The sequence below is a fragment of the Caloenas nicobarica genome, chromosome 29 (assembly GCF_036013445.1).
Source record: "Caloenas nicobarica isolate bCalNic1 chromosome 29, bCalNic1.hap1, whole genome shotgun sequence".
In the NCBI taxonomy this organism is placed as follows: Eukaryota; Metazoa; Chordata; class Aves; order Columbiformes; family Columbidae; genus Caloenas; species Caloenas nicobarica.
Window position 1 is genome coordinate 2839014 of NC_088273.1, and position 27234 is coordinate 2866247.

At 51.6% G+C, this 27234-nt stretch overlaps 3 protein-coding genes across 3 annotated transcripts; 2 read left to right on the plus strand and 1 right to left on the minus strand.

The window, feature by feature from the left end:
- Positions 1-504: 504 nt before the first annotated feature.
- LOC135999596 (olfactory receptor 14A16-like) lies at positions 505-2514 on the plus strand. The gene is made up of 2 exons (XM_065653159.1): positions 505-1415; positions 2472-2514. The coding sequence occupies exons 1-2, from the start codon at positions 505-507 to the stop codon at positions 2512-2514; spliced, it is 954 nt and encodes a 317-aa protein (XP_065509231.1).
- Positions 2515-13615: 11101 nt separating this feature from the next.
- On the plus strand, positions 13616-14530 carry LOC135999609 (olfactory receptor 14J1-like). The gene has a single exon (XM_065653173.1). It carries the CDS (start codon positions 13616-13618, stop codon positions 14528-14530), a length of 915 nt encoding a protein of 304 aa, XP_065509245.1.
- An 8902-nt stretch (positions 14531-23432) lies between these two features.
- Positions 23433-24395, minus strand: LOC135999593 (olfactory receptor 14A16-like). The gene has a single exon (XM_065653156.1). The coding sequence runs from the start codon at positions 24393-24395 to the stop codon at positions 23433-23435; it is 963 nt and encodes a 320-aa protein (XP_065509228.1).
- Positions 24396-27234: the final 2839 nt, after the last annotated feature.

Below are 27234 nucleotides of genomic sequence, written 5' to 3' on the forward strand. Positions count from 1 at the left end.
ATAAAGCACCAGAGAAAGCTGAGCCTTTTTGCCTCTCCTGTCTCTCGATTCATCACATTTTCAATCATAGAAATTAGGATTTCTACCCCTGAAAAAACAGCACTCACCTGATGTGGTGATGGAAAATAAAAAAACCCAGATAAAATATTTATAAAAATATGCTAATTGTCTCCTTTGCAGCCCAAGCCCTTGACAGCCATGAGGACAGATATTAAACTTTTTCATTGCAGGTGGATTACATCTGCCATTCCTTGTGAACGTCAGAGCTGTCACAAACCAGCTCCTATGTCCTCACTGCAGCAGAGCAAAGCTGGCTGGTGGGCAGCACATGGGCAGAGGTCCTGCTCCTCACAGCACACTCAGCCAGCACACAACAGAGAAACGAAATGCATTTCTATTGGGGTGATATCTATAAAAAATGATGTGGCTTTGCTAAGAGGAGTTTGTCCTAATTTTACGTTGTTTTTTCTTTTTTTGAAGAGTGCACATTCCAAGAAACAGCAAATGTCCAACAGCAGCTCCATCACCCAGTTCCTCCTCCTGCCGTTCACAGACACACGGGAGCTGCAGCTCTTGCACTTCTGGCTCTTCCTGGGCATCTACCTGGCTGCCCTCCTGGGCAACAGCCTCATCATCACCACCATAGCCTGTGACCAGCACCTCCACACCCCCATGTACTTCTTCCTGCTCAACCTCTCGCTCCTTGACCTGGGCTGCAACTCCACCACTCTCCCCAAATCCATGGCAAATTCTTTATGGGACACCAGGGTTATTTCCTACACAGGATGTGCTGCACAGCTCTTTTCGTTTACCTTCTTGATAGTAGCAGAGTATTCTATGCTCACCATCATGTCCTATGACCGCTACGTTGCCATCTGCAAACCCCTGCACTACGGGACCCTCCTGGGCAGCAGAGCTTGTGTCCACATGGCAGCAGCTGCCTGGGCCACTGGGTTTCTCTATGCTCTGCTGCACACGGCCAATACATTTTCACTGCCACTGTGCAAGGGCAATGCTGTTGACCAGTTCTTCTGTGAAATCCCCCAGATCCTCAAGCTTTCCTGCTCAAACTCCTACCTCAGGGAACTTGGGCTTATGGTGGTCAGTGCCTGTTTAGCTTTTATGTGTTTTATTTTCATTGTGCTGTCCTATGTGCAGATCTTGAGGGCTGTGCTGAGGATCCCCTCTGAGCAGGGACGGCACAAAGCCTTTTCCACGTGCCTCCCTCACCTGGCCGTGGTCTCTCTTTTCATCAGCACTGGCATTTTCGCCTACCTGAAACCCCCCTCCATCTCATCCCCTTCACTGGACCTGGTGATGTCTGTTCTGTACTCAGTGCTGCCTCCAGCAGCGAACCCCCTCATCTACAGCATGAGGAACCAGGAGCTCCAGGATTCAGTGTGGAAATTGATAACTGCACTTTTTCAATAAGAAACAGCAACAAACTCTCACCCTCCGCATAGCAGTTATAGGGTAACTCATTACATTCAATGTGTTTCTTGTTATTGTGGTTGTGTTTTGTCATAAAGTTGTCATTCCTTTCCTAATTCACTGTCTGCCTTTTTTTCTGACCAAGTGTCTATGGAAATGAGGAGCCATTTTCTCTCTGTTTTTAAAAAGAATAAAGGGCTCTGCAGTGGTTTTTTTTTGTTTTATTTTTAAGGCCTTTTTGGAGCTGCAATGACAGTTTCTGTCTGTATTGGTGGAGGGGAACAGAGTCCCAGCCTGGCAGCACTAACAGGGAGCAGCAGCCCTTGGTCTTCCAGAGCTGTTCTCGTTCCACTCCCACACTCTCCTTCTCATCCCTTGTGTTGGTGCAAGGCCTGAGTGCTCTGGCAGCTTGGTCACCATCCTGCTGTGTGTCAGTCCTGTGAGCGCAGGCAGGGACAGGCAATGGGCACTCCTGTGACAGAGTTGGCCTCCGTAACAGTGCTTCTATGAAGAAAAGTGATCTTTTTAGGGCAGTGCCTGGAGGCTTAGGTCTTCTTGCAAAGTTTCTGTCAAGAACATGTACAAGAATGTGGCCCACAGATGAAACACCATTGTGCAGCTGCACAGTGTGTGTGTGCAGGGCTGGGCACACAGCAGTGTCCTCTCACAGCCAGGCCTCCTGCCAGAGACCTGCAGGACCAGCAGAGCAGGGGCTGGGCTGTGCCCCTGTGCACTGGACACCCCTTGGGAAGGAGCCTCAGGTCAATCATCATGCACTGGCCCCTCACAACCACCATTTCCAGCCCTGGCCTCTCACCCACAGAGGTTGTTCTTCCCTCCATGGAAGGACACTGAATGAGTAGTTCAGCAGTCCATGTTTGCATGGTACAGATGAGATATGAGCACGCACATCATGTATGTGAGTTGACATGAACCCGAGTGAGCCAAAACACCATCAGCTATTCCAGGGTTTTCCGTGAAGGACTGGGGGACAGACAGTGTCTCAAGGTCACTTCATGTTGGGAGGAACATCCCATGGGAAAACACGTGAATGCAGCACTGGGTTGTCCTTCCTTGAACTGAGATGTCTCTGCCCATTCCACATGACGTGGGACATCTCAGATGAAGACAGAGCAGGGACACACACCTTAAGGCTGAGGTACCTCCCATCCCTTGAGAGTGGCAACAGGAGGTTTTCATTGAACAGATGAGCCGTTAGCACGCACATCATGTATGTGAGGTGACAGGAACCCGAGGTTAGATGAGCCCAAGTGAAAAATAACCAGACATTCCTTGAGCTTCCATGAAGGCCTGTGGGGCAGACGGTGTCTAGAGGTCACTTCACGTTGGATGTTACATACCAGAGGAATCTGCCTGGATGCAGCACTGGGATGTTTATGTGCTCAAATCGTTAGTAGGATATACATTTGATAACTTCCATAATACAAGCATACATTCATCTGGTCAGGTCCTGGGCCATAGGAGGTTGATGGATGGGTATGGTGTGTTATGACATCAGCTGTGTGTCAGTGTCTCATAATCCAGTCAGAAGCGTGTGGCTGTGAAGGGGACTGTGAGGTCAGTTCTGTCTCTGGAGCTGACAGGCCAGCAGCAGGGACACGGCTGGGAAAGAACCTCTGCCTAAGTACCCACAGGTCCCACCCAGGAAGAGGCCTTGGAGACGGATTGTCATGTTCATCTCATCTGAGTACATGATGGGACAGCAGCAGGGACATGGTCGTGTCTATCAGAGAAGCTGAAAGGCCAGCAGCAGTCCTGGGATTTAGAAGATCATTGTGAGATTACTTCTCTCTGTTCGAGTGCAAGATGACAAGAAGACTAACAGGTTGGGTTCTCTGTTTGATGGGCAGTTACTCAGGTGGCTGAGCTTTCCTTGGTAATGGGAAAAAAAAAGAAGAGGGAAAAAAAAGTCATGAAGTGCAGTTTGGAAGGTGAGAACTGGATATCAGGAGGAAGAAATGTCACTAGAAGGGCAGTGCTGTGATGCAAGAGGTCACGCAGATACGAAAAGCTGTGGCTGTTCTAGTTTTAGGAGATGCCTCCAGGAGCTACAACTGCATTGCCCTGGACCCAGAGACTTACCATGTCAAGGGGCTGCAAAGATTTCTCCTCCAGTGAGCTCTCAGTCATCCTCCCAATCCTGACCACCTTTAATCTCTCTCTGCCTTGCTCGTCTCCCTGAGATCCCCAGGCAGAGCCCTCAGCCCTGCTGCGCTTTGCAGAGGAGTTGCTCCTGGGCAGAGCTGTCTCTCTGCAGCGCTGCCGCTTGCCATGAGCTCCTTCTGTCCCAGGAGCCCAGCCCAGCTCAGCAGCACAGGAGCAGCCCCAGGCACTTTAATGACCCCTCTGGTGGCTTTGGTGCTGAGTCCATGAGCCTCAGACCCTGAGAGGCAGTTGAATATACCTCTCAAGAAGTCAAACTCAGATGCAAACTCCAAAGTTTCTTGTAATGTTAATGGGTCCCAATGAGGGACACAACTGAGAAACCATCCCCAGGGACAGTTAGAGCAGAAAACTGGAGTCAATGACGAAAGGTCAGGAAAAGCAAAGTAAAGGTCTCTCTGATGCTGAGTAAACCTGGATGTGTTTCATTAACCAAAGGGCCAATCCCTCACCCCCAGACTCTGGGAAATCAGATCCTGTCCCTCCCACGTTGCCCAGGGCTCTTCCTGGGGCAGTGTGATGTGGGGCTGTGCAAGGCCAAGGGCAGGACTATGGTCCAACACCTCTCGGGTTCCTGGCTGGGGACAAGGAGGCCATGAGGCCCCTGTGCTGTAAGGACAAGGTGTCTCCTCACAGGCATCAGAGGTGGACAGAACAGCCATAGCTGAGGGGAGAAGGAGCTCATGTCTGTTGGGGGCTTTCAGCCTTTTTACATCCCTTGACCATCTCCACGACAGCCTGTCCTATGCTGTGGCATCACCTGCACCTCTTTCCCTGCAGGCTGGAGACATCCCCCCTGCTACCCCACCTTGCTCTTGTCTGAGCATCTTCCTTCCTTTGCTGAGATCTCTCCGTCCTCCCCAGCTCTTCCTTGAAGCACAAAGCCTTGGGCTGATGCAGACTCCCTCTGGGTGACCTGCTCCACCACAGCACTGCCCTTCCACTCACATTCCTTTCTCCTCATGTCCAGCCTGGTCCTCCCCAGCTGCATTTTGTGCCATTATTTCTTTCCTATTCTGTTTCCCACTATGAAGAAAACCTCCACCCTCTCTGAAACCACCCTTCCAGCACTCTCACGCTACTCCTACACTGCTGCAGCCTCCCCAGCGCTGCTGGGCCAAAGCAGCCCAGGTCCCTCAGCATCCCACACCATGTGCACAAGGTCCTGAACCCTGCCTTGGCAGAGCCCTGCACTCTCCAGTTCCTCCCTGCTTCTCCAAACTGGGGACCTGCACACTGGCACACACCTGTGTGTGTGGGGTCACACCAGTGCTGAAGCGAATGGGATGGGAACTCCAGGTGTCTGGGGCCCCACGCTCCTCCTCATGCAGCCCCGTGTGCAGCTGCCTTGTTCATGGTGAGCGTGCAGCACGGGCTTGTGTGGCGGCCCTTGTAGTGCCCAGGCCCTTCTCCTCAGGGTCACTGCTCAGCGTGTCAGGTCCTGGTCTGTCCTGATGGATGGGGTTATTCTCCTGCCCTGATACAGAACTGGCCACTTCTCCTTTTAAAACTTAAGAGATTCCTTGTGCTGTAACTCCAATTTTCTCCAGGTTTGGACTCTCCCTGGACTGCTGCAGTCTCAGCCCCTCAACTTCTGGCCGAGGCAGAGACCAGTCACCTCAGGAGCCCCCGGTGACCCCAAAGTAAAGGGTCCCTGGCCTCCAGGGCTCTCAGAGCTTTCTGATAGGCGACCCCAATGTTTCTCCAGGTCTGGACTCTCCCTGGGCTGAAGCTCCGTTTGCTCAACTGTTAATGTTTCCATGCAGATGGCTTATCTGGATGAAAGTGTCTCTCCCAAGATAATTGCATGAGGAGTTACAGGACACCACATATAGCCCCTCCTGGACAAAGTGCGGGGTCTTGGGGGACTGATACTCATAATGCCAGAGGTCTGGACTTAGAGGGGAGGTTTTCTTTCATGTGGGAGAGCAGCAGGAATGCGTGGAGCTCTGCCTGGGGATAGATAATGTCAGATGAAGGTTGAAGAGTCAGCATGAGAGGGCAGAAAAACATGGGCAATGTTGTGGTGACTGGACATCAGCTACAGGCTCCCTGATCAGGAAGAGGAATTAGATGAGACCTCTTTCAGACAAAGGAAAGAAGCCTCATGTTTTCCAGGCCTGTGTCCTCGTGGCAGATCTAAGATATTCCAATAGCTGCAAGGTACCAGCCATCCAGGAGAGTTTTGCAGCTCATTGACAACATCTTCCTGAAATGGATGACTGAGGAGTCAGTGAGGTGAGGTGCCCTGTGGGACTTGACACTTACAAACCAGAAAGAGTTGGTCAGGGATGTAACAGTCGGGGATGAGAAAGTGGAGTTGAGGCTCCTGGAAGATGATAACAAGGCAAAGAGCAGGATTTCAGGAGAGCAGGCTTTGGCCTGCTGAGGGACCTACTTGGGTCCTGTGGGATATGACCTTGGTGTCCGCAGTGCTTTTTCTCTCCCATTTATTCCCTCCTCTCTCCCACCTGCTGTTGTGCAGCATTTTTTACCCTTTCTCAAATACAATATCGCAGAGGTGCTGCCAGCATCACTGAGTGGCTCAGATTTGGCAAGGAGTGGGTCCATCTTGGAGCCAGCTGAAATCAGCTCTGTCTGACATGGGTCAAACTGCAGTTGTCTTCTCAGAGAGGTGACAACTGTAGCACACCCACCCTCACCCCCAGTTCCAAGACTTCGCCATGTAAATCCAGCACAGGGTGACATCATGTTGGGTGTTACAAACTACTTGATCATGGAGAAGAAATGGAAAAGATCTTCTGTCAGCAACCTGAGGAAGTCTCCAGTCAATGAGCAGGTTCCTATGGGGAACTGAAATCCCCCTGACTTTCACTGGCCAGGCAAAGCTGTGGATACCAACAGTCCAAAGGATCTTGGGCTGACTTCTTAACATGTCTACCTGGTGGGCCAACAAGGGTGATGCTCACCTGGATCTGGAACAGGGAAACAAGGAAGAGCTGGTGAGGGATGTGAACATCAGTGTCCACCTTGGCTGTGGTGACCAGGAAACAGTGGGGTCCCAGGCACCAGAGGGAAGGGAGGAAGGGCAGCAGCAGAGCACAGGCTGGTGTACACCAGAGAAGACGACTTTGACATACTAGGAGACAGCAGCCGATAGAGGTGGTGACATGGAAGTCTGATGGGTGAAGGAGCTCAGGAAATCTGAGAAGCCTTGCAGGACAGCCTTGTGCTCCAGAGGAGTGTGATTCCTCTTGAGCTGCCCTGGCATGTCTCCTCACTCAAGTGGTGCATCAGGCACCCACTTTCCTACACATATTGTTTTGTCTTCATCAGAAAATGCTCCAGATCAATAAGATATCGCCTCTTCTGGAAATGGAGAGGAGGGAGACAGGGGAAGGCAATAGAAGAAGTACTGATGTATTGCTATTTATTATGGAAATGCTCTCTGTTTGGCTATTCCTGAAATCTCCCCAATCATGAACACCAGGCTTGAAGCCTTTAGGAAAATGATGCACAGAGCCTTGGCTTGTAAGGGCATTTTGGATGTTAGTGAGCCCTCTGCTGCCATGATCCTGAACTGCAGCTACTGAAAGAATGAACAAACCTCTGATGAAGTGAAAGGCAGAAGTAGAACTCAAGTTTCTGAGGGTGTTTAGGACCCCATGAAGGGCCAGCACTGACACAGCGGTGAAGGAAACAACCAGTTGAGGTCCCTGTCCCTGGAGGCTGGTGAAGGAAAGACTTGGAGACACTGGTTACAGGTGGTGAGGGCAATGTGGAGGTGGCTCTGATGCCATGTCAGCCCTTGATGCATGTTTATCACCAGAATGGCTGAGCTCTGACCCCTGGGGCTTGGTAAGTATTTCTCAAATATTTTTCAGGGATTTGCCTGTGGTCAGTGTAGGTGTTTTGTCTTTTGGGGTTGGGTTTTATGTCAAGTGCTGTTGCTTTAACTGCAAGGCTCTGGTTTTCTGTGGAGCTGGAAATGCCTGGGAGTTCCTCACAACTCCTCCAGCTTCTTTCATACACCTGGCAATGGTCACCAATCACCTCAATGTCCCAGTCCCAAACTTGCTTGGATCCTCTATTTGGATCCATATCCCATCACTGCAGGAGGTTCATGCATCCACCAGGTTCATGGATATTTCCTGAGGTCCGTGCAAGTGTGGGCAGTGTAAGAGAGGAGCAGAGCAGGGTCAGCTCATGGGCCATGACTGAGCACAGCCACCCCAGCAGCAGCCATTCCCCATCTCCCAGGCACAGCCATGCCCACAAGATGCAATGTCACTACCATATATGATTAGCCCAAGAGCAGCCTTTCTTCCTTCCATATTCCCAGGAAAATCTTCCTGCTATTCCTCCTCCACCTGCAGACATCAACTGCTTTCCATTTCTGGTCTCAGACATGGCTGTAAGGGTTCACTAAACCATCAGCCATCTCATTGCTTCTCCCTGACGTGCCCTGACCCTCTCCCACACCTACACGTGGCCAATGTCTGCTGCTCAGGGGCTCCCACTCTTCAGAAGAGACCTTGAGCTTCTTGGTTCTTCCTGCTGCTTATTAGAAACTTACTCGCTCTCTCCAGAGTTCATGGTGAGCTTTCTTGTCCTAACAGCCTCTTTATGACCATGGCTTAGTAAACGGTTGTCTTTTAATGATCATTGGTGCAGAAAGGGTAGTCACAGAAAAGCATCCAAGATGTCAAAACTGATGCTGAGTGAAATGCTGTAAAGACCTGATGAGTTACCCCTGTGGCTGTGTCTCTCCTGGAAGGAGTTTGTCCTGAGAAGGGGATCCAGCTTCTGCCGCTCTCTGCAGAGGCAGATGAGCAGTGTCCGTGCACCTGGGGACACAAAGGGTGACTTTTGCCAGACCACCCTTCATCTGAACCACTTAGATGTGTACTTGTGGATGAGGTATGAAGCCTTATAGTGCAAATACCTATTGAATTGCCATTGCCAGAGGGGCTACCACAGATGCAGAGTACTTTTTTACAGATATTTAAATATAAGCATGTTAAACTTTTTTTTCTTGAAAAACTGACATGCCTAGACAAATTACACAAACACTTGAAGGATTATTCACGCCTTTTAACATGATTATCCACAGAAGGCCCACCAGCTTTGCATCTCAAGAAATTGGATGCCAGAGTTCAAGGGAAGGATGGCTTGAGCTCTGTCCTGGGATCTGGGAAACTGAAACGTGCTCCCATCTCCCCAACACCCTGCCCTCTTCACTGAGGGGTTCTGAGACATTCTGCCAATGAGGTCTGAACTCACAGGCATGACAAGTATCTTATGTCTAACTGCACTTAATGGTGTCCTGCCAGGTCAGAATTTTATCTTCCATTCCTGGCAGTATTTAAAAGATGTGGAGATTCGGCACTTAGGGATATGGTTTAGTGGTGGCCTTGGCAGTGTTTGATTTACGGTTGGACTCCATGTTCTTAAGGGTCTTTTCCAGCCTAAATGATTCTATGATCCTATGATTCTATGATTCTATGATTTGGGTTGAAACCATTTCAATTCCCATCACCTCCAGCTTCCCTCAGAGGCTGCTGTTGTGTGGCACAACTGTCCTGGCTCTCCAGGCAGGCTGGGCACTGGTTCGGTGCCTGCATTAGAAGTTTTCCCCTTCCTGGGGTAAAAGACTCTTGATGGTGACTTTGATGTCTGGCTGATGTGCAGACTCCGTACATGGATGCTGACACCTCTTGAGCAACCTGCTCTAAAAGGATTAAGGAGTTGGGCATGAGGAGAGCAAAAAAAAGGAGACCCTGGGTTGGGGCAAATGAAAAGGGATGCAAAAGTTGTGGTCCGGCATGCTTCGGGTACTTGTAAAGCAGCCCTGCACCTCATGTGAATTAGTTCTGTGGTCAGGGAGAACTTGAGAGCTCTCCCTAAATGGAAAATACAAAGGGGAAGGAAGGACAGCATCAGCCAGGCTCAAAGGGAGCTTGGGAGGTGTCTTGACCAACCTCCTGCGCAAAGGAGGGTCAGACCAGATTACTCAGGGCTTTATCCAAACACATCTTGGACACTTTCTGGGACAGAGTGAGTGCACATGCCTGGGAAACAGCTTCCAGTGCTTGACTGTCCTCATGACTGCAAAGTTTCTCCCTTCCTATAGCACCTTTCCAAGCCCAACCATCCAGATTGCTTTTTACTCATCGACTTACACACTGACACAGACCATAATATCCTAACTTGGACACTCTAATATTGCAGGGGATGATGATGAATGTCTTCCTGACTTCCAGGTAACAGACCATCAGTGTTCTCCCCACAACCAACAACCCTGTCCTTTCCTCACAGAAAGCAAAGAGGGCGGACAGGCACAACCTCCCCTGGGTAAACCCCATCACCTTCTCTTTCAGACACCCAGAAATGGGGTCCCAGTGGACATGCTCTGGGGCACAGCCTTGAGTTCCCCTGCTCACTCATTGGCCATTTTTGAAAAGTGCACACACTGCGTGAGAGGTGCCAGTGGTCAGGGAGTCCCCCTAGTTTCCATGAGCTTTCAGAGATGGTGGAGAGTGGCCTCCCTGTGACATGGTCCTGCTGTCTCAGCTCCTGGGATGCTGCCCCTCCTGTCCCATGGACTGGTCAGGACTGTGTTAGGTCCAGTGAGCCCTGACTTGATCCCCACCCACTGCTGGTTGTTCTCCTCCAGATTCCTGCCTTGAGGCTGAGTGGCCTGGGAGAACATGCTGGTGAAGATGGAGAACAAGAGGATACAGAGATTCTCACCGCTTTCTCTTATTAAATTCATCAATGGCCACACGCTGTCTTTATGGGGTCCTTGAATGTCCTTACAGGTCTAGACTGAGTTTTGATCTGGACTGTTGCTGTGCTTGGAGGCTGCTGTCCTTGAAGACCAGATGAACTAGATTCTGCCACCCTGCCTTGGCAGTTTATTCCATCCGTGTCACAGCTCTGTCTGCAACACTGACAGCTCCAGCTCCCCCAGTCAGGTCCCTGGCTGAGGACATTGCCTCACATCTGGGCTGAACCACCCCAGCTGTGGCACCAGCCCAGCTCTGACCTGCCACAAGGGAACCTGGTACCAAGTGTGCAAGACCTCATGTGTGCAAAGGCTTTGCTTCAGATCAGAGACATGACATGGTCAAATGATTGCTGAATGTCTTTCTAGCCCTAGGAATATAAAACCAGAATAAAATGCCTAAATTGATTCAACTGGAGATATTCCTCCCCTCGCTTGGAGAAATTAGGTACTTGGCTGTAATCTTCCTGGTGTCCTGTCTGTGGCGGGACAAGTAAAGGTGATTCTCATAAAAATTTATTTTTTAATATGAAGAATACAGTGCCGGAAAGAAGTGTCTGTGCAGAGAAGAGAGAATCAACATCTCTGATTACTTCAGGTTGTTTTGAAGATGTGACCCTGGAGCCCCAGAGACATCTGGAGGAAGCCCAGAGGGGACAGAGAAAGGGACATCATGGGCTGCTCCTGTGCTGCTGAGCTGGGCTGGGCTCCTGGGACAGAGGGAGCTCATGGCAAGCGGCAGTGCTGCAGAGAGACAGCTCTGCCCAGGAGCAGCTCCTCTGCAAAGCGCAGCGGGGCTGAGGGCTCTGCCTGGGGATGCTGACGGGAGAGCAGCCAGGCAGAGAGAGATTAAAGGCAATGTGGAGTGGTAGGTTGCTGAGGATTTGATGAGAGACAAATCTTCACAGTCCTGACATGGTAAGTCTTTGTCTGTAGGACAACGCAGCTGCATTTCCTGGAGGGATCTCCTAAAGGTGGTACATCTCACAGTTGACAGGATCTGTCAGGTCTTTCTCACAGTGTATCAGTTGTAGAGAAGAACATGCTCCAGAGCAGTGCTTCCCTGCTGCACTGTCAGAGGGATGGGGCATGACGGCACCTTCTGCTGAGGGTGAATGCAGGGGGGAGCACCCAGGGGTGCCCAGGGCTGTCCTGCAGAGCAGGGTCCCTGCACCCCAGGGCTGTGCCGGGGCAGCGACTCCGCCGCCTGCCAGGGTCAGAACTCAGCCTGCCCGGAGGGATCCCCATGGTGCTGTGGGGAGAAGCTGTGGGCAGAAGAAGCGACCGGTATCAGGGCAGGAAAGGTGCTTCTGCTGTGGAGAGAGTCCTCTGTGGGTCAGGGCTACTCACAGCTCCAGATCACCCCCAGCGTTTTTCCAAGGGGATGCCCTAAGGACAAGATCAATGCGAGGACTACCAGAAAGATAAGGAGCTTTCCTGACCCTGTCTATTCTGTTTCCTATCCCAAGGGGTGGGGGGGTGCAGGAAAGGATAAAATGAAAATGAGCCCTCATGCTTATAAAAGTCACTGAGACTCCTGAACTGCAACTTTGAGTGATCAGTACGTCTGCCGGAAGGCTCATAACATCCCTTCACCACCCCTCTGCCTCTGGACAGCACCTGCATCACCTTTGCTGGACCCATCAGCCTTAATCTGACCTGTCCTGTTTTCCAACCTGCAAACAGGAAGATGCCTCCAGGCAGTGCCCTGCAAACAGGCAGGTTTCTGTAGGGCCAGGGTGAGGGCACAGAGGGTGGAATGGGGTCCGTGGACACTGAAAGGGAAAAGACATGGACAGGGAAACACTTCTCAGTGGGAGAATCTCCAGACGGCAGGGAAATGACCAGAAATGAGGGGAAACTAAACCCAGAATTGTTATGGGAGGGAGAACAGAGAAAACTCAGTATGATCCCCTGCAGTGCAGATCCCTCCTGTGAGCAGCCCCCTCGCCTCCTCTCCCACCCAGCAAAGCCTCTGCCCTCAGGGCCGGGGGCTCCAAGGCATGAAGCAGCTCCTGTGCAGCCAGAGCTCCAGTTCCCTCTGCAGAGCACAGGGGCTGAGAGCAGCTGCCCGGCAATGCTGGTGTGTGGGAGGTGGCTGCACAGCTGGGGAAGGGTGACGCTGTCTGAGTGCCCGGCTGCCTCTGCCCTGGCCTCTCTCACACCCACCCTCACCGCATTTTCCTTCTTGCTCCACTGCTCTGGGTCACTGTTGTGATCTGGTTCTTGCTGTCAGGCTCTCTGGGGATGGGAGTTTCAGCTGCAGAGTCACAGCCTGATCTTGTGGGTCCTTTCCTGCAGCTGTGTCCATGGGAACACCTGTCCCAGCTTTCCTCTGACATGTGGGGTGTGGGCAATGCAGTCTGTGGGTCTGGGGAATGAGCTGAGTCTCCCTTAATCAAATGCCATTATTAGGACACTTCACTATGTCCTTGAGGTTTCCATCCAAGCTGTGAGCTCCCCACCAGGATGCAAACCTGTGCTATAACACCTTAGTGTTATCTTAAGCCCCATGGAGAAACACAGAGATGCTACAACAGCGAAAATGCCGTTGGGTTTGTGAAATGAGCCATGTGTGTCCTGGGCTAAACGTGGGGTGCTGAGACCTTAGGAAAGGATGAGACTTGTCATGGTCATAGGTGGGTCCCTCTGCTCTCAGCAGGGCCTGGTGGCTTTTCAGGGTAACATGGCAGTGTGATCAGCCTCCATCTCAGAAAGGTGCCAGCCCAGGGCAGCTGGAGCAAGACAGAGGGACAGAGCAGGTCCCCTTAATCTGCACTGACCCACAGACATGGAGCAGAAATGCTGAGGGTTTCTGAGATAGAAGAACATTCTCCAGGGCAATTGCAGGAAGCTGTAAAAACCCCAAAATCTCAAACTGCCTTGTGTAATCCTGGTTCCTTATCACTGGGAGAGCAGACGCTGACAGGTCCTTCTGCAGCAGGAACGGTTCCATCTGACACAGCTGAACCCCAGGTCAGGCCCCTGCCCCCGTTCCCATGACCCCCCTGCTGCAGAGCAGGGCTGACTCCTGGGCAGCCAGCGGGCACAGGTCCTGCTCCTCACGGCACCTCCAGCCAGCACCACCCAGGGCTCAGCCACGGAGCTGAAGGAAGGTCTGGAAAAGGACAAGGGGGTGTGGAGCAGGGGGAGGGTGCATAAGCAATGGCTTTGATTTTGCTCAGAGAAGTCTCCCCTAACTTGTCACTGTCTTTTGCTCCTGTGACAGTGCCCCATGCTCATCAACAACAAATGTCCAACAGCAGCTCCATCACCCAGTTCCTCCTCCTGCCATTCGCAGACACACGGGAGCTGCAGCTCTTGCACTTCGGGCTCTTCCTGGGCATCTACCTGGCTGCCCTCCTGGGCAACGGCCTCATCATCACCACCATAGCCTGTGACCAGCACCTCCACACCCCCATGTACTTCTTCCTCCTCAACCTCTCCCTTCTCGACCTGGGCTCCATCTCCACCACTCTCCCCAAATCCATGGCCAACTCCCTCTGGAGCACCAAGGCCATCTCCTTTTTGGGATGTGCTGCACAAGTCTTCGTGTTTCTCTTTTTCATTTCAGCAGAGTATTATCTCCTCACCATCATGTCCTATGACCGCTACGTTGCCATCTGCAAACCTCTGCACTACAGGACACTCCTGGGCAGTAGAGCTTGTGTCCACATGGCAGCAGCTGCCTGGGCCACTGGGTTTCTCTATGCTCTGCTGCACACGGCCAATACATTTTCACTGCCACTGTGCAAGGGCAATGCTGTGGACCAGTTCTTCTGTGAAATCCCCCAGATCCTCAAGATCTCTTGCTCAAACTCCTACCTCACAGAAATCAGGCTTCTTGTGGTCAGTGCCTGTTTAGGTTTTATGTGTTTTGTTTTCATTGTGGTGTCCTATGTGCAGATCTTCAGGGCTGTGCTGAGGATCCCCTCTGAGCAGGGACGGCACAAAGCCTTTGCCACGTGCCTCCCTCACCTGGCCGTGGTCTCTCTGTTCATTAGCACTGCCATGTTTACCTACCTGAAGCCCCCCTCCATCTCCTCCTCATCCCTGGACCTTGTGGTGTGTGTTCTGTACTCAGTGGTGCCTCCAGCAGTGAACCCCCTCATCTACAGCATGAGGAACCAGGAGCTCAAGGGTGCCCTGTGGAAACTCATATCTTAGTGTTTTCTGGAGCAATAAACTGCCCATCTGCTTCTATATGAGTTTTAATGTAGCTAATCACAGGTCCAGCATGTCGTCTGGATTTTATGTTGTTATTAGTTGTTTTCTTATTGTGATAATTTTGTCATCTCCTTTCTAATTCTCTGTCAGCTTTTCTTTTATAAGCATTGGTTGTGTAAATGCGGAGCAGTACTCCCCTTGTCTCTAAACAAAATAAAGGTTCCTGTAGTGACTTGTTTTTCACTATATCCTTCCTCCAAGGCCTTTTTTGAGCTGCAGGGATGATTCCCTTGTGCATTGTTGGAGGGGAACAGAGTCCCTCATGGCAACACTGAGAGGGAGCACCAGGCCTTGGTCTTCTAGAGCTGTTCTCATTGCACTGCCACGTGCTCCTTCTCATCCCTTGTGTTGGTGCAAACCTTAGCACTGTGGCAGCTTGGTCACCGTCCTGCTGTGTGTCAGCCCTGTGACCACAGGCAGGGACAGGCAATGGGCACTTCTGTGACAGAGCTGGCCTCCGTAACAGTGCTTCTATAAAGAAAAGTGATCTTCTGAAGGCAGTGCCTGAAAGCTTTTGTCTTCTTCAAGTTTCTCTCAGCAACATGCACAAGAATGCAGCCTGAAGGTTGAAACACCAGTGTAGAGATAAACAGTGTGTGTGTGCAGGGCTGGGCACACAGCAGTGTCCTCTCACAGCCAGGCCTCCTGCCAGAGACGTGCAGGACCAGCAGAGCAGGGGCTGGGCTGTGCCCGTGTGCACTGGACACCCAGCAGAAGGGGCCTCATGACAATCGTCATGCACTGGCCCCTCAGAACCACGATTTCCAGCACTGGCCTCTCACCCCAGCCCACAGAGGTTGTTCGTCTCTCCATGGATGGACACCGAATGAGTAGTTCAGCAGTCCGTGTTTGCTTTGTACAGATGAGATGTGAACATGTACATCATCTACATGAGGTGACATGAAACCGAGTGATCACAAACACCATCAGTTATTCCAGGGAATTCCACGAAGGCCCATGGGACAGACAGTGTCTCAAGGTCACTTCATGTTGGGAGTAACATCCCATGGATAAACACGTGAATGCAGCACTGGGATGTGCTTCCTTGAACAGAGATCCCTGTGCCCATTCCATATGACAGGGGACACTTCATATGAAGACAGAGCAGGGGGACACACCTTAGGGCTGAGGTACCTCCCATCCTTTGGAAGTGGCAACAGGAGGTTTTCATTGAACAGATGAGCCGTTAGCATGCACATCATGTATGTGAGGTGAGAGGAACCCGAGATGAGATGAGCCCAAGTGAAAATAAACAGCCATTCCTTGAGCTTCCATGAAGGCCTGTGGGGCAGACAGTGTCTAGAGGTCACTTCACGTTGGATGTTACATACCAGAGGAATCTGCCTGGATGCAGCACTGGGATGTTTATGTGCTCAAATCGTTAGTAGGATATACATTTGATAACTTCCATAATACAAGCATACATTCATCTGGTCAGGTCCTGGGCCATAGGAGGTTGATGGATGGGCATGGTGTGTTATGACATCAGCTGTGTGTCAGTGTCTCCTAATCCAGTCAGAAGCGTGTGGCTGTGAAGGGGACAGTGAGGTCAGTTCTGTCTCTGGAGGTGACAGGCCAGCAGCAGGGACACGGCTGGGAAAGAACCTCTGCCTAAGTACCTACAGGTCCCACCCAGGAAGAGGCCTTGGAGACGGATTGTCATGTTCATCTCATCTGAGTACATAATGGGACAGCAGCAGGGACATGGTCGTGTCTATCAGAGAAGCTGAAAGGCCAACAGCAGTCCTGGGATTTAGAAGATCATTGTGAGATTACTTCCCTCTGTTCGAGTGCAAGATGACAAGAAGACTAACAGGTTGGGTTCTCTGTTTGATGGGCAGTTACTCAGGTGGCTGAGCTTTCCTTGGTAATGGGAAAAAAAAAGAATAGGGAAAAAAAAGTGATGAAGTGCAGTTTGGAAGGTGAGAACTGGATATCAGGAGGAAGAAATGTCACTAGAAGGGCAGTGCTGTGATGCAAGAGGTCACCCAGAGGGAGCTGGATCAGCCCATGGCTTTGTGTTCCAAAGAACAGCCAGTGAGGGTGCAGACACATCAGTGAAGGGACAGAAATGCTGGGGTGAGAGCAGGTGGGGAAGCGAGATGGGTGTGTACAGCCTGCAGGGAAAGAGGGGCAGGTGTAGGACGGTGTAGAACAGCCTGTGATGGAGATGGCAAAGGGTGCTGGCAAGGCTGGAAGGGACCAACAGAACCCAGGTCTCTGTCCCCTTGGCCATGGCAGTTGTCTGTGCCACTGAGGCCTAGGAGAAGACATGTTGTCCTCATGGCACTGGGGCCTCGTTGCCTCCTTGGAGGCCCAATGAAGAAGCTGGAAGTTGTTGTACCAGTGTTGTCCTTCCCACGGCCTTGCACACCCACATCCCATGGTCCCAGGAAGAGCCCTGAGCCGTGTATGAGTGACAGGATTCCCCTTCCCATTGCCTGGAGGTCATGGCTTCTCCTTTCTGCTTCTGGCTGTCTGAAATCACCTCCCTGTCCTCCTTGTCCTCCTTGTGCCTTAGCACAGCTTCTGGGAGGATCTGTTCCATGATCTTCCCAGGCAAAGGTAAGAGATTGACAGGTCAGTACTTTTCAGGGTCCTCTTTTCTACAGGAGAGGAGAGAAACACTGCCACACAGCGCAGCTTGGAATGTGGAAACTGGACATGAGAAGGAAGAAATGTCACTCAAAGGGTAGTGCTGTGGTACAAGAAATCATTCAGAAGGAGCATGAGATCAGTCCACCACCTTGTGTTTCAAGGAACAGACCATGAGAGTGGAGACACATCAGTCAATGTATGGAAATACCTGGGTGAGAGCAAGGGGAGGAAGCGAGATTGGTGTCTGCAGCCTGCAGGGAAACAGAAGCAGCTGTGGGACAGTGTAGGACAACCTGTGGTGGAGATGGCAAAGGGCACTGGCAAGGCTGGATGTCACCAAGAGAACCCAAGTCTTTGTCCCCTTGGCTATGGCAGTCATCTCTGCCACCAAGGCCTATGAGGAGACGTGTTGTCCTCAGGCACTGGGGGCACCTCATGGCCTCCCTGCACACCCCCAGGAAGGCTGGGAACTGTCACACCATTGTCCTTCACTCAGCATCACACAGCCCACATCCCCCTGCCCCAGGAGGAGCCCTGAGCAATGGGTGAGGGACAGGATCTGCCTTCCCAGGGGCTGGGGGTCAGGCCTTGGCCTCTCTGCTTCATCCAACAAAACCAGGCTTTTCTCAGCACCTCAGCTGCCTGCACATGACCCTTTGTTTATCTGCCATCATGGCCTCCAATTCTCTGCTCTAACGAGTCCCTGGGGAGGCTTTGCTGGTACTTGCCCTCAGTGGAACTCATTAATACTTCAGGGAACTTAGTACCTTTTTCTTCTGACTTTGACTTCTGGCAAGGTTTGTGCAATCTCCTCTCAGCACCTGAGTTTCAAGGACTCATCACCAAATACACCATGGGGCTCATTATACTGAAAAAAGCTCTAAGAAACCATGTCTCTTCTTGTAATTGTCTTCTAGTCTTGTACAGTTAATTAGAGAGGTTTCCTACTGTAGTTATAGAGAACGATTTCAAAATCTTATAATAAAATTTAGGGGTTTTTTTTTGTTAAGGGTATAGTTTATTGTTTTACAGTTTGTAGAAGAGGTGATTGCAGCAGTATCTCATTGATCTTTATCTAAGGTCCTTATCTATGGTCTAGGGTCTACTCTTGCGGCCTCATCGAGAACACTGTTTTCAGGTCTGGGTGCCACAGTATAAAAAAGATATTAAGCTGCTAGAGAGTGTCTAGAAGAGGCTACAAGGTTGGTGAAGGATTTGGAGGGGAAGCCGTATGAGGAGAGGCTAAAGTCACTTGGTTTGTTCAGCCTGGAGGAGAGTGAGAGGAGACCTCATCATGATCTACAGCTTCCTCACAAGGGGAGGAGGAAGGGCAGGCACTGAACTCTTCTCTTTAGTGACCAATGACAGAACCCAAGGGAATGGCAGGAAGATGAGCTGGAGGAGGTTTAGGTTGGACATTAGGAAATGGTTCTTCACCCACAGCGTGGTGCAGCACTGGAACAGGCTCCCCAGGGAGGTGTCACAGCCCCAAGCCTGACAGTGTTCAAGAAGAGACTGGACAACGACCTCTGACACACGGTGTGAACTGTGGGGTTGTCCTGTGCGGGGACGGGAGCTGGACTCGAGGAGGGTGGTCAGCAGAATTGTTACATTGGCCTTCCAAAAGGCAGACTTTGATCTGTTTAGAGGCTGGTTGGCAGAGTCCCTTGGGAGGCAGTTCTGAAGGACAAAGCAGTCTAGGAAGGCTGGTCTCTCTTCAAGAACATGATCTGAGAGGCGCAGGAGCAGCTGCTGTGTGTGTGCCTAAAGACACGCCGTCGGGGAAGAAGGCCAGTCTGGCTGAACAGAGAGCTGCGGCTGGAACTCGGTAATAAAAGGAGAATTTATAACCTTTGGAAGGAGGGGCAGGAGACTCAAGAGGAATACAAGGATGCTTTGGCCATGCCCAAAGAGTTGTGGTGAATGGAGCCAAATCCAGTTGGTGGCCAGTCACGAGTGGTGTTTCCCAGGGCTTGGTATTGAGGCCAGTTGTGTTTAATCTCTTCATCAATGATCTGGATGAGGGGATCAAGTGCACCCTCAGTAAGTTTGCAGATGACACCAAGCTGGGTAGGAGTGTTGACCTGCTGGAGGGTAGGAAAGCTCTACAGTGGGATTTGGACCAGTTGGATGGTTGGGCTGAGGCCAATTGTCTGAAGTTTAACAAGGCCAAGTGCCTAGCCATGCATGTGGGCCAGAAAGAACCCCATGAACAGACTCGGGGAAAAGCAGCTGGAAAGCTGCCTGGTGGAAAAGGACTTGGTGGTGTTGATTGACAGGGTCTCAACATGAGCCAGCATGTGCCCACATGGCCAAAAAGGCCATCAGCATCCTAGCTTGTATCAGGAATAGCGTGGCCAGCAGGACTAGGGAAGTGATCATCGCCTTGTACTGTTGTCAGTTTTAGGCCCCTCATGACAAGGAAGACATCGAGGTGCTGGAGAGAGATCAGAGGAGGGTGACAAGGCTGGTGAGGGTCTGGAGCACAAGTCTTATGAGGAGCAGCTGAGGGACCTTGGGGGATTCAGTCTGGAGAACAGGAAGCTGAGGAGACACCTTATCACTCTCTACAGCTATCTGAAAAAGGTTGTAGAATGGAGAGTGTTGGTCTCTTCTCCCAAGTACCAAGTGACAGCACAAGACGAAATGGCCTCAAGTTGCACAAGGGGAGGTTCAGGTTCGATATTACGAAATATTTCTTCACAGAAATGGTTTTGAAACAACACCACCAATGAGGTGGTAGAATCACCATCCCTGAAGGTGTTTAAAAGACAGATAGACGAGGCTCTTAGGGACACGCTTTAGTGCTAGAGTTAGGTTATGGTTGGACTCAATGATCTTGAGGGTCTCTTCCAACCACAGTTATTCTGGGATTCTATGATAAGTCTGTTTTGATTTTTTTTTTTTTCTCAGAGCACCATGCAACCCCCCTGAGAACCATGGCTTTTCTGAGGTGTTTGAGACATGTCTCATGGTGACACCAGCCAGTTCCACCAGCACCCGTCTGCACCTTCCTGCACCAAAAGTTTTCTCCATAACCCAACCTTCCAGGCAAGTTTCTGGGACACAGCAAATGCTCTCCAGGTCCTCTGGGCCTTTCCAGAAGAGAGCAGCAGGCCAACATGTTGATGGGCTCTCTGTGCACCTCCAAGCTTTCCTGACCATTTTTTCCTGACCATTGAGGCCTGTATCTAGTGGAGTGCCTCAAGGGTCAGTTCTGGGACCAATACTGTTCAATATATTCATCCATGACTTGGATGAGGGAATTGAGTGTACTATCAGCAAGTTTGCTGATGACACCAAGCTGGGAGGAGTGGCTGACACGCCAGAGGGCTGTGCTGCCATCCAGCAAGATCTGGACAGGCTGGAGAGTTGGGCGGGGAAAAATTTAATGAAATATAACAAGGGAAAATGTAGAGTCTTGCATCTGGGCAGGAACAACCCCAGGTTCCAGTACAGGTTGGGGAATGACCTGTTGGAGAGCAGTGTAGGGGAAAGGGACCTGGGGGTCCTGGTGGACAGCAGGATGACCATGAGCCAGCACTGTGCCCTTGTGGCCAAGAAGGCCAATGGCATCCTGGGGTGTATTAGAAGGGGAGTGGTTAGTAGGTCGAGAGAGGTTCTCCTTCCCCTCTACTCTGCCCTGGTGAGACCTCATCTGGAATATTGTGTCCAGTTCTGGGCCCCTCAGTTCAAGAAGGACAGGGAACTGCTGGAGAGAGTCCAGCGCAGGGCCACAAAGATGATGAAGGGAGTGGAGCACCTCCCTTATGAGGAAAGGCTGAGGGAGCTGGGGCTCTGGAGCTGGAGAAGAGGAGACTGAGGGGTGACCTCATCAATGTTTATAAATATATAAAGGGTGGGTGTCACGAGGATGGAGCCAGGCTCTTCTCGGTGACAACCAACAGTAAGACAAGGGGTAATGGGTTCAAGCTGGAACACAAGAGGTTCCACTTAAATGTGAGAAGAAACTTCTTCTCAGTGAGGGTGATGGAACACTGGAACAGGCTGCCCAGGGGGGTTGTGGATTCTCCTTCTCTGGAGACATTCAAAACCCGCCTGGACGCCTTCCTGTGTAACCTCACCTAGGTGTTCCTGCTCTGGCAGGGGGATTGGACTAGATGATCTTTCGAGGTCCCTTCCAATCCCTAACATTCTGTGATTCTGTGATTCTGTGATTTTTCTCAGTGCCCCACTTCTGCCCAAACTTTCTGGTCCTTAAGCTGTGGGTGAGGGGATTGAGCAGGGATGTGAGGATGGTGCAGAAAAAAGGCTTTGTCAAACTGTCTCGGGAGGGCTGTTCTGGGCATCCCACAGGCAAGGATGAGGGTGCTGTAGAAAACAGTGGCACTGGTGAGGTGAGAGGAGCTGGTGGAGAAGGCCTTGTGCCCGTCTACACTGGGGTAGAGAGCAGCAATGCATTCACAGGATACACATGTGAACAGGAAGGGGGCAAATGGCTCTAAATTGAAACACAAAACTGTATCTGGGGCAAGAATGAAGTGATGAGTGTAGGGGATAGAAATGCCCATAGCCAAGGTGCAGCTGCCTTCTGGAGACAGACCATCCAGACCATGACTCTTGCAAAATGCAGTGGGTGCCTTAGGGCCCAGCACTGGTCGCAGGATGTGGCAGCCAGAAAACAAAAAAACAAAAAAAACAACACCAAAACACTCACTACATGGAGGAGTTGCAGGAAATAGTAGTGACAGTGCTGCAAGCAGAGATGGTGCCGCTGTCAGTCACAAAGCTGGGCAGCAACTGTTTCTGGGTGGTGGAGCTGATGCAGGTCTCCAGGGAGGTCACACTGACCTCAGTTCAAGGAAGCACATCCCTGTGCTGCATTCAGGTGGTTTCTTGGGGAAGTTAGTCCCAGCATGAAGTCACCTCAATACACTGTCCCACAGGCCTCCATGGCACCCACAGGAACAGCTGATGGCATTTGTGCTCATTTGGGTTCATTTCCCCCCACACAGGATGTGCATGCTCACATGTCCCCTCAGTGCACACCTGGACTTCTGACCTACTCATCTGGTGTCCTTCCATGGGGGGAAGAAAAAGCTCTTTGAGCCATGGTGAGAGGACAGTGATCAAGATGGTGGCTCCAAGAGGCAACAGCCCCAAGCTGGCACCCGGCAGCATGACAGACTGTTTCCATGTCTCTCTTGCACACACACACTGTGTCCTGCTCTTCTCTTGGGACATCCCATCTCCCCGCAAAGCCTTTCCCTAGAGAGAGCACACCTGCACTGGCCTGGCTGCCGTTCCTGCACCCTGTCCCCACGCTCCCCACAGCCCCCGAGCTGGGGGTTTTGCTCTGTAGATCAAGTGGGCTGTGGTGCCCGGGCTGTGGTGACTCTGCGGGGCCATACTGGTCAGGCTGGGAGGCAGCCCCAGCTGATGGTGGTCACTGCCACTGACCGCCTCCCACACAAACTCTTGGGTGGCCATGGCGGGTGCTCAGAGGGACCCTGCCTTATTCACCATCTGTGTGGGTGCTGGTCACCAACAAGCAACACCTGAACAACCAGCCCGAAGTCCCTCGAAAGCCACACTGGACCCTGATCTCATCACACTGAGTCCACAGGGAAACACGCAAATCAATGAGCCTCTTGAGAGTCTGTTCCTTAGGAATGTTCTTCAAGGAACTTTGGAAGAAGACCTAAACGTTCAGGCACTGTGCTAAGGAGATGCCCTTGCTGATGGAGATGCTGTTCCGAGGCCAGCTCTGTCACAAAAGTGCCCATTACTTGTCCCTGCCTGCAGCCACAGGACTGACACACAGCAGGACGGTGACCAAGCCTTGGGAGCGCTCAGGCCTTGCACCAACACAAGGGCTGAGAAGGAGAATGGGGAAGTGGAAAGAGAAGGACTCCGGAAAGAGCAAGGCTGGTGCTCCCTGGCAGAGCTGCTCTGCGGGGACTGTTTCCTCCATCTTTGCCCACAGACAGCTTGTATTGAGCTTCCCAAGGGCTGCAGAGGAAAGACCTCAGACAAACAGTTCACTGCAGGGTCATTTATTTTGTTTAAATCCACAGAGAGCACAACTTCTCATTTACAAGGTCTATGACTTGAACTATAAAGGTGTACAGAGAATTAGAAGTGGGATGAATAATAACATTTCTTTGTGGGCAATATTATCATAGTTTTAAAAGCTAAACCAAACAAGCCTTCCCCCAAAACCAAACAATCATCCACAAATACAAAATACATGAAAGACAGGCTAGACCTGTCATGAGATATGTCATGAGTGATGCGCAGAAGATGGGAAATTTAATGCCTTTGACAAGAATCCAGCCATGAGTTTCCTCAGGGCATCCTTGAGCTCCTGGTTCCTCATGCTGTAGAACAGCGGGTTCATTGCTGGAGGCACCACTGAGTACAGAACAGACACCAGCAGGTCTATGGATGGGGAAGAGATGGAGCGGGGTTTCAGGTAGGCAAACATGGCAGTGCTGACAAACAGGGAGACCACGGCCAGGTGAGGGAGGCATGTGGAAAAGGCTTTGTGCTGTCCCTGCTCAGAGGGGATCCTCAGCACAGCCCTGAAGATCTGCACATAGGAGAAAAGAATGAAAATAAAACACCCAAATGATAAGCAGGCACTGACCACAAGAAGCCCAGCTTCCCTGAGGTAGGAGTTTGAGCAGGAGAGCTTGAGGATCTGGGGGATTTCACAGAAGAACTGACCCACAGCATTGCCCTCGCACAGTGGTAGTGAAAACGTATTGGCCGTGTGCAGCAGAGCATAGAGAAACCCAGTGGCCCAGGCAGCTGCTGCCATGTGGACACAAGCTCTGCTGCCCAGGAGGGTCCCGTAGTGCAGGGGTTTGCAGATGGCAACGTAGCGGTCGTAGGACATGATGGTGAGGAGATAATACTCTGCTGAAATGAAAAAGAGAAACACGAAGACTTGTGCAGCACATCCCAAAAAGGAGATGGCCCTGGTGTCCCACAGGGAGTTGGCCATGGATTTGGGGAGAGTGGTGGAGATGGTGCCCAGGTCGAGGAGGGAGAGGTTGAGCAGGAAGAAGTACATGGGGGTGTGGAGGTGCTGGTCACAGGCTATGGTGGTGATGATGAGGCCGTTGCCCAGGAGGGCAGCCAGGTAGATGCCCAGGAAGAGCCAGAAGTGCAAGAGCTGCAGCTCCCGTGTGTCTGTGAATGGCAGGAGGAGGAACTGGGTGATGGAGCTGCTGTTGGACATTTGCTGTTTCTCAGCCTGGGGCTCTGTTCAAAGAAAGGAAACAAGAACTTCACATGAGATATAGACTCCTGTGAGTAAAGCCACTCCATTTTTCACAGAAGTCACCATACTGAAATGCATTTCATTTCTCTGTTGTGTGCTGGCTGAGTGTGCTGTGAGGAGCAGAACCTCTGCCCATGTGCTACCAAATAACCAGCTTTGCTCTGCTGCAGTGGGAAAATGGGACCTCCTTCATGACAGCTCCAATGTTCACAAGGAATGTCAGATGTAATCCAGCTTATTGGAAATGTTCGATATCTGCACTCATGATTCTGTAAAGAGTGGGCTGCAGAGGAGAGACATAGCATGACTTTATAAATGTTTTCTCTGTGTCCTTTATTTGTCACCACCATATCTGTTGAGGGGGAAAAATCCTCATTTTCATGAGGGAAAATGTGAAGAGTCTTGAGAGAGGACAGGCGAAAAGCCTCAGTTTTCTGTGGCTCAATGCAGAGTCAGGAGAGCAGCAGTGTCCATCAGTCTTTTACTCATCTGCCCTGTGCTTTTTCTTGTTCAACCCAAAAAATGAGTACAGACTCATACTGGAGCAGGGGAGCTCGGTCTGAAAGGGCAGATCTGCAAACTGTTCCCTGCCCCAGCCCAGAGGGGGAGATGTGATGGAGAGAGCAGGACACGACCCCTCACCCAGAGAAGCAAAGGACTCTGGCAGGAGAGTGCGGACCCCAAGGAAAGGCTCAGCACTCCTGGCATCCTACAGCAGAGCTGGGCCTTTCTGGGGGCAGCTGGTGAGCCCAGCAGGACAGGCAGAGCAGAGTCAGGGCTCCTGGAGATGGGATGTGCTAAAGGGACAGTCCGATCATTGCCCAGCAGACAACCCCCAGCAGCCACCTGCAGAGCAGGAGCAAAAGAGCTCCTGACCAGCCCCTGCTCTGCTGCCTGGAGCTGTCCCTGCCTGCAGCTGTGTCTCTGTGCCCAGGTCTCCTCCTGTCAGTGTCACAGACCCCATCCCGGCCACTGTGTGCTCAGCTCTGCCCTGCAGACCCCTCCCAGCAGCCGGGCACTGCCCAGGGGCAGCTCTGTGTGGGCCGGCTCTGATGGGAACATCAGACCAACAACAATGAGCCTGGAAAAGTCATCCTGATGCTGTCTGCAAGTGATTGTGTGTTGATTTCTGATACTCCCAGGTTTATTCACTTCTAAGCAAAATGAATCTAGAATTTCAGTGCCTTCTCCTGAACTGAGACATTAATTTCTGTTTCCCATTGGCCACACAGACACAGTATGAGACTGTTAGAATAAGATACTTCTCTTTCACAGAGCCCCTGTCTTGCTGTGCTTCTTTAAAAGCCTCCTGGGAATGTCCTTTAGTGAACTGGAGCTGTGAACAGCCCTGACCCATGCAGCACCCACTCCATAGCAGGGCCCTGCCCAGCCAGAGGTTGCTCCTTCCCCCCACAGCTTCTCCCCACAGCACCGTGGGGATCTCCCCGGACAGGCTGAGCGCTGACCCTGGCAGGCGGCAGAGTCCCTGCCCCGAAACAGCCCTGGGGTGCAGGGACCCTGCTCTGCAGGACAGCCCTGGGCACCCCTGGGTGCTCCCCAAGCTTCACGGCTGTCCAACATTACATGACAAGAGCCCCCTCCAGACAGATCCCACAAGCTGTGGCTGTTCTAGTTTTAGGAGATGCCTCCAGGAGCTACAGCTGCATTGCAGCACCCAGAGACTTACCATGTCAAGGGCTGCAAACAGTTCTCCTCCAGTGAGCTCTCAGTCATCCTCCCCATCCTGACCACCTTTAATCTGTCTCTGCCTTGCTCATCTCCCTGAGATCCCCAGGCAGAGCCCTCAGCCCTGCTGCGCTTTGCAGAGGAGCTGCTCCTGGGCAGAGCTGTCTCTCTGCAGCGCTGCCGCTTGCCATGAGCTCCCTCTGTCCCAGGAGCCCAGCCCAGCTCAGCAGCACAGGAGCAGCCCCAGGCACTTTAATGACCCCTCTGGTGGCTTTGGTGCTGAGTCCATGAGCCTCACAGCCTGAGAGGAATTGAAGAAACTTCTCAAGAAGTCCAAGTCAGATTCAAACTCCAAGGTTTCTTGTAATGTTAATGGGTCCCACTGAGGGACACTACTGAGAAACCATCCCCAAGGTCTGTGTAGAGCAGAAAACTGGAGGCAGAAATGAGAGTTCACTTAAAGCAAAGTACAGGTGGCTCTAATTCTGAGTACGCCTGGATGTGTTTCATTAACCAAAGGCCCATCCCTGACCCCCAGACCCTGGGAAATCAGATCCTGTCCCTCCCACGTTGCCCAGGGCTCTTCCTGGGACAGTGTGATGTGGGGCTGTGCAAGGCCAAGGGCAGGACTATGGTCCCACACCTCCCAGGTTCCTGGCTGGGGACAAGGAGGCCATGAGGCCCCTGTGCTGTAAGGACAAAGTGTCTCCTCACAGGCCTCAGAGGTGGAGACAACAGCCATCGCTAAGGGGAGAAGGAGCTCATGTCTGATGGCGGCTTTCAGCCTTTTTACATCCCTTGACCATCTCCACGACAGCCTGTCCTATGCTGTGGCATCACCTGCACCTCTTTCCCTGCAGGCTGGAGACATCCCCCCTGCTACCCCACCTTGCTCTTGTCTGAGCATCTTCCTTCCTTTGCTGATCTCTCTCCATCCTCCCCAGCTGTTCCTTGAAGCACAAAGCCTTGGGCTGATGCAGACTCCTCTGGGTGACCTGCTCCACCACAGCACTGCCCTTCCACTCACATTCCTTGCTGCTTATGTCCGGCCTGGACCTCCCCAGCTGCACTGTGTGCCATTATTTCTTTCTCGTGCTGTTTCCCACTATGA